A 4,789-nucleotide genomic window follows, 5' to 3' on the forward strand; every position below is an offset into this window, starting at 1 on the left:
TCTTTTGACAGAGCATCTTTTTATCTTGGCGCCGACTTGCAGTTTAAAGTCAAATGTAATGTTTTGGATTGTTGTACTGAGTTTATATTTTCCTATAGTTTCTGAAAAGGAGAGTTAGTAATACTTCACTTTATTATTCAGGTCGCTCTTGAAAAATAGATTTTAATCTCAATGAGACTTTCACCTGGTTAAATAAAGGATAATAGATTCTCTGTACTGTATTTTTCTTAACTTTATTCAAGAAAAAATCTTTTACCTTCTTCCAAACATTTGTTTACTTAAGAGTCCATTGCATATATGCTTACACAACTAAAATCAACAAACAACAAAAACAAAGAGTTTGCTTGTAGACACATTTAGGCATTAAGCATGAGATACAATTATCCAATAATCTTAATAATGATTATATTTAATTGTTGACAAATCAACCTTTGTTCCCTATAATTATGTATTTTTGGGGAAAGAATGTTATTCTCCTTTTAGAAATCTCAGTTACATCTGAATTCATTTCTAATTTTGGAAATGACATTTTTATATATACATTTATTTAAAATGAAGTTCATTTTTATTTCCCTCCAAACATGAAAACCAACATTTTTCTTTAGCTAAGTGATATTTTTAGATGATCTAGGTGGCTATGGAAGTATTGTAAATCCGAAATAGCTGCAATCACATATATGCACTCATGGATTCACACACAACCTAACAAACACTTGATCTCCGCCAACGGGACAGAGTGAGCTCTAGAGCTGCTGGGTTTCTTTGGACTGCTCAGGTTCATGCATTATTAGAGTGACTTTGAGAGTCAGTAAACATACTATCACACTGCATTTCTCTCTCCATCTCCTTCCATCTATCAGGGCTACGCCCACAGAAGGTGACTCACCTGCTGCTGCTGGTACTGCAGCAGCTGCTGCTGCTGGTAGCTCTGGATCTGCTGGATCTGCTGCAGCTGCTGCAGCTGGTTCTGCTGCTGGAGCGTCAGCTGATGCTGCTGCTGCTGCGACAGGAAGCACCCCGCCGCCTGGCCCTCGTAGCCCTCAGGCCCGAGGACATAGGAGCCGGCCGGGGAGGACACCACGCCGGAGGAGTCTTTGTTCATGGGCTCCCAGGCGTCGGACGAGGAGAGGCAGTAGTGGCCCTGGGAGACGTAAGTGTGGGGCCACACATCCGCTGAGGAGTGGTGCAAGATCTGATCTGGAAGGAAATAAAGAGCAGGAGTGGCTATTAAAGGTGCTGCTGGAGGTGTTGGTGTCAGGAACACGGCGAGGGAGAGTTCTGGCAGTGCTGGACAACGTATTCAGACCCTTGTTACTGTTAAAGTCCTGCAGTGTAAATCGTATTATAGCAAAGCAGTCATTATAATCATCTGAGAACTTTGTCTCACTTCATGAGAACAACTTTGTGTCACTGCTCTGAAATCAAAATGTCCAAAATCATTAGTTATCCAGGTTCACCTTCAACCGACCTTGATGGAAAATGTGGAATTAATAATGAGCTACCCTCCAGCGCGGAGAGGAGATGAACAGTGTGTTCTCATCACTGAGCAACACCACACATGCAAGCTGCCTTCTTCATTCAAAGCCAGGGCTGGAGGAGAGTAAGTAAGTACATTTAATTACACACTCAAGTTAAGTTTTGAGCTACTTTCCTGGAGTATATCCACTTTATGCTACTTTAAAAACATAGTAAATATAATAAAATAAGTAAACAATACATTGTAGTGAATCACGTTAAGTTGCCGGGGTGCCAGTCAGGTCGGGCATGAACATTTGATTTGTTGGAGTCTGTCTTGTCTTTATGAACCTGTGATAATGTTAATAGTAATGTAAAGATTGTTCTGAAAGACAGGCCACTTTAAGATGCATCCACGGCCATACTGTATCTTTGTAGTCCTTTACCTCGACTGGTGATGCTCTCCTGGTTGACCTCGCTCAGACGGGCCACGCTGCCCATCATTGATCCCGACCGAGTGCTCTCTCCGTCCATCGAGCCCCAGGCTATGAGCGTCGCCTCGGTGACTGCAAACTGCTGCAGGATCCCTGAGGGCAGCAGAGGACAAACCAGCATTACAATAGTTAACTAACTGAATAAGTGGCATAAATCAATCTTACTAAGTTAGGTGAAAGCAATATGCTGATCAATGAGGGTTCTAGACGGTTCATAGGTCAAAAGCAAATTGGATAAATAGCTAGGACTTGGACCGTTAAGAGCTTTAAAAAAACGTATAGTAATATGTTAAAGAGGCCCTATTGTGCTTTTGGGGGGGTGGGTTTCCCTTTCCCGGACTCTCCATTGGACTCCTTTGTTTACTTCTGTAGCATACTGACAACTCTATGTAACACTCTCTTTTCTATTGGCCAGCCACTCTCAACACACTGTATGTGATAGGGGGCGGGACATCTCTAAGCGGTGGACCAATCAGAATAGGGCCGGTGAGCTAACCAATCAGAACAGACTGGGCTGTGTGGTTTCTCAGGCAGTATGAGAACAATAAAGAGCTTTTTGAACCTTAAAGCATGGAGACATGTCACAGTAGAGACACTAAATACAAATATGAACCTGAACATGAGCAGAATAAGGCCCCTTTAAAATGTGGGTGAACGGGCTCTTTGTGAGTTTCTGACCTGCAGTGAAGCGCGCCTCCTTCTCTCCTTCACTCAGGTCGCTGTAGGCGTCGCTCTCCAGCCGCCGCTCCTTCTCCCGCTCCTCGGTGGTGATCCGGGGCAGCGGCACGCCTCCTGGTCCCACCGTCGACATGCCCCAGTTCTGCCACTCGATCATGTGAGCCACGCGACCCTGCGCCATGCCGGTGGGCTTCGTCACTCGCTCCTTCATCGTGCGGCTCACACCTGGTGGGGGAGGAAAGGAGGGATAGAAGAAGAGTGGAGGAAGGGAGGGGAGGAACAGACATAGATATGTTATTATCAAGTATTTTATTGTGATTGTTCGGGGATGTTGTGAAGAATGATGAAACTATGGATGCCCAGCAGGATCAGACTAAACTGTGTGGAGGATAAACAGTGTTGTCCTCAAACATAATGCAGTTTAATTATATTATTACTGTAAGATTGTTAATTACCTTAGAAGCTGATTGTGTGTAGTGATTCAAGTAAATATGTTTGTGTAAATGTGTATAAATAGAGTTTGGTCGCATTTCATTTACTTGTTTTTGAAGATAGGAATGTCAATAATTGAATATTGGGAAATAGTAAAGGAAAGATTTTGTGTTACATGATATTTTGATCACATTACATAATTAATACGTTGCCTGATTTGATCATAAAAATAATGTTGTTTTAAAAATTGAATGAAACTCAGGTAAATCAAACTATTTCCCCTGCTTACTGTGTTTGTGCATGGATGTATTGATCCGGCAATATTTATTAATTTGTTCTCAATAACTTTACCTAATACCTGCAATTCAATCCATTTTGTTATTGTGAAAATACCTTTCATTTGTCGAGTATTTCCTTCTCACAGGAGAACCTAAAATAGGCCTTACTATTTGGTTATTTCATATATATTTATATTGAATTACCAGATAATAATGAAAACAAAAATGTAAAATAACCTATATTGGAATTTCAATTAAAGAAAAATATAGTTTAGTCCGACCTAGCTTCTCAGATGCCTGTATTTTAAAGAGCGTCTTCATGAACATGGATGAGGAGAATAGCTAAATGCAGATGTGCTGAGGGGATGATAGCATGTTTGTAATGAGACTACACCATTGTCTGATGGAGTAAAGGCAGGAGAATGGATGTGTCCTGTCTGAAAGAGGTGCATCATGGGATGGAATAGGGCAATTAGGGTGAGATGGTTGTATGGCATGAGTAATGAGAGGTTGGCTTGTTGACATAACATCTTTCACACGTCTGCTAATCTGCGCTGGGTAAACAGAAGCACTCTGCTGTCTGTGTGAGGACTCACCCTAACCCTAACCCTAACCCTAACCCTGATGGCTGCATAATGGCTGCACTCCGTATTTCACGTGACCAACACATGACTGGAAATCCCTGGGCTCCCTGACGATGAGATTTATGAATAAATTAAAGGACACATCTGGACCACATCACACCAGCTGCACTGCACTGACCTCTGTTCAAACCATCCACACTAAAGCCCCGGCCACACGAGGACGATAACGGTCACATCTGCTACAGTTCACTATCAGATAGACGGTTCGGCCACACGAGGCCGACATGGAAACGCAGAAAACGATAACGATAACGGGTCCCTAGGTGGGTAGATCTGCAAACGAAACGCTCTGGGGGGGCAAACGTGTTTACGCCTATAGTACGATCATGTCCTGATAACGATTACGCAATAGTCCCGCCTCTCCCATCCTCTGCTGCTCAGAGATCAGGTGCTGGGCTGTCAGAAGAGGGGGAGGAAAACAGAGGCTCCGTTTTTTATTCTTATATGATTATATAGAGTCGTTATTCATTTGTTTTAAAGCTCAATAAATAACAAAGAAGACCTTTGACAGTCAAAGGTCTTCTTTGTTATTTATTGAGCTTTAAAACAAATGAATAACGACTCTATATAATCATATAAGAATAAAAAACGGAGCCTCTGTTTTCCTCCNGTGTGCCTTGGCAGTCTCAGCCTTCTGGCTCAGCTCCCTTTTCGTCACAACGGTGCGGTAAAGAGACTCCATCCAAATCATATTCTCTTTTATTAAATCTATAACAAAGTCTTTCCATGTACCACCCAGCAACGTCAGAATGAGCCCCTATTGCCCTATTGTCCTATTATTCAGTCTTATTTTGCACGTTTTTACTTC

The 4,789-nt window shown here is 42.3% G+C and overlaps 1 protein-coding gene across 1 annotated transcript in view; it reads right to left on the bottom strand.

The window, feature by feature from the left end:
• Window positions 1-862: 862 nt before the first annotated feature.
• The window catches only part of LOC104957140 (protein FAM131B-like), a 9,158-nt gene continuing 5,231 nt past the window's right edge, over window positions 863-4,789 (bottom strand). Inside the window, exons 4-6 of the mRNA XM_010784751.1 lie at window positions 2,628-2,852; window positions 1,902-2,042; window positions 863-1,197 (exon numbers count right to left, since the gene is read on the bottom strand). Of these exons, the coding sequence (XP_010783053.1) occupies window positions 863-1,197; window positions 1,902-2,042; window positions 2,628-2,852 (701 nt within the window). The remainder of the gene's footprint in view (window positions 1,198-1,901; window positions 2,043-2,627; window positions 2,853-4,789) is intronic.

Source organism: Notothenia coriiceps, unplaced genomic scaffold (assembly GCF_000735185.1).
Source record: "Notothenia coriiceps isolate Sejong01 unplaced genomic scaffold, NC01 NC01_scaffold00026424, whole genome shotgun sequence".
In the NCBI taxonomy this organism is placed as follows: domain Eukaryota; kingdom Metazoa; phylum Chordata; class Actinopteri; order Perciformes; family Nototheniidae; genus Notothenia; species Notothenia coriiceps.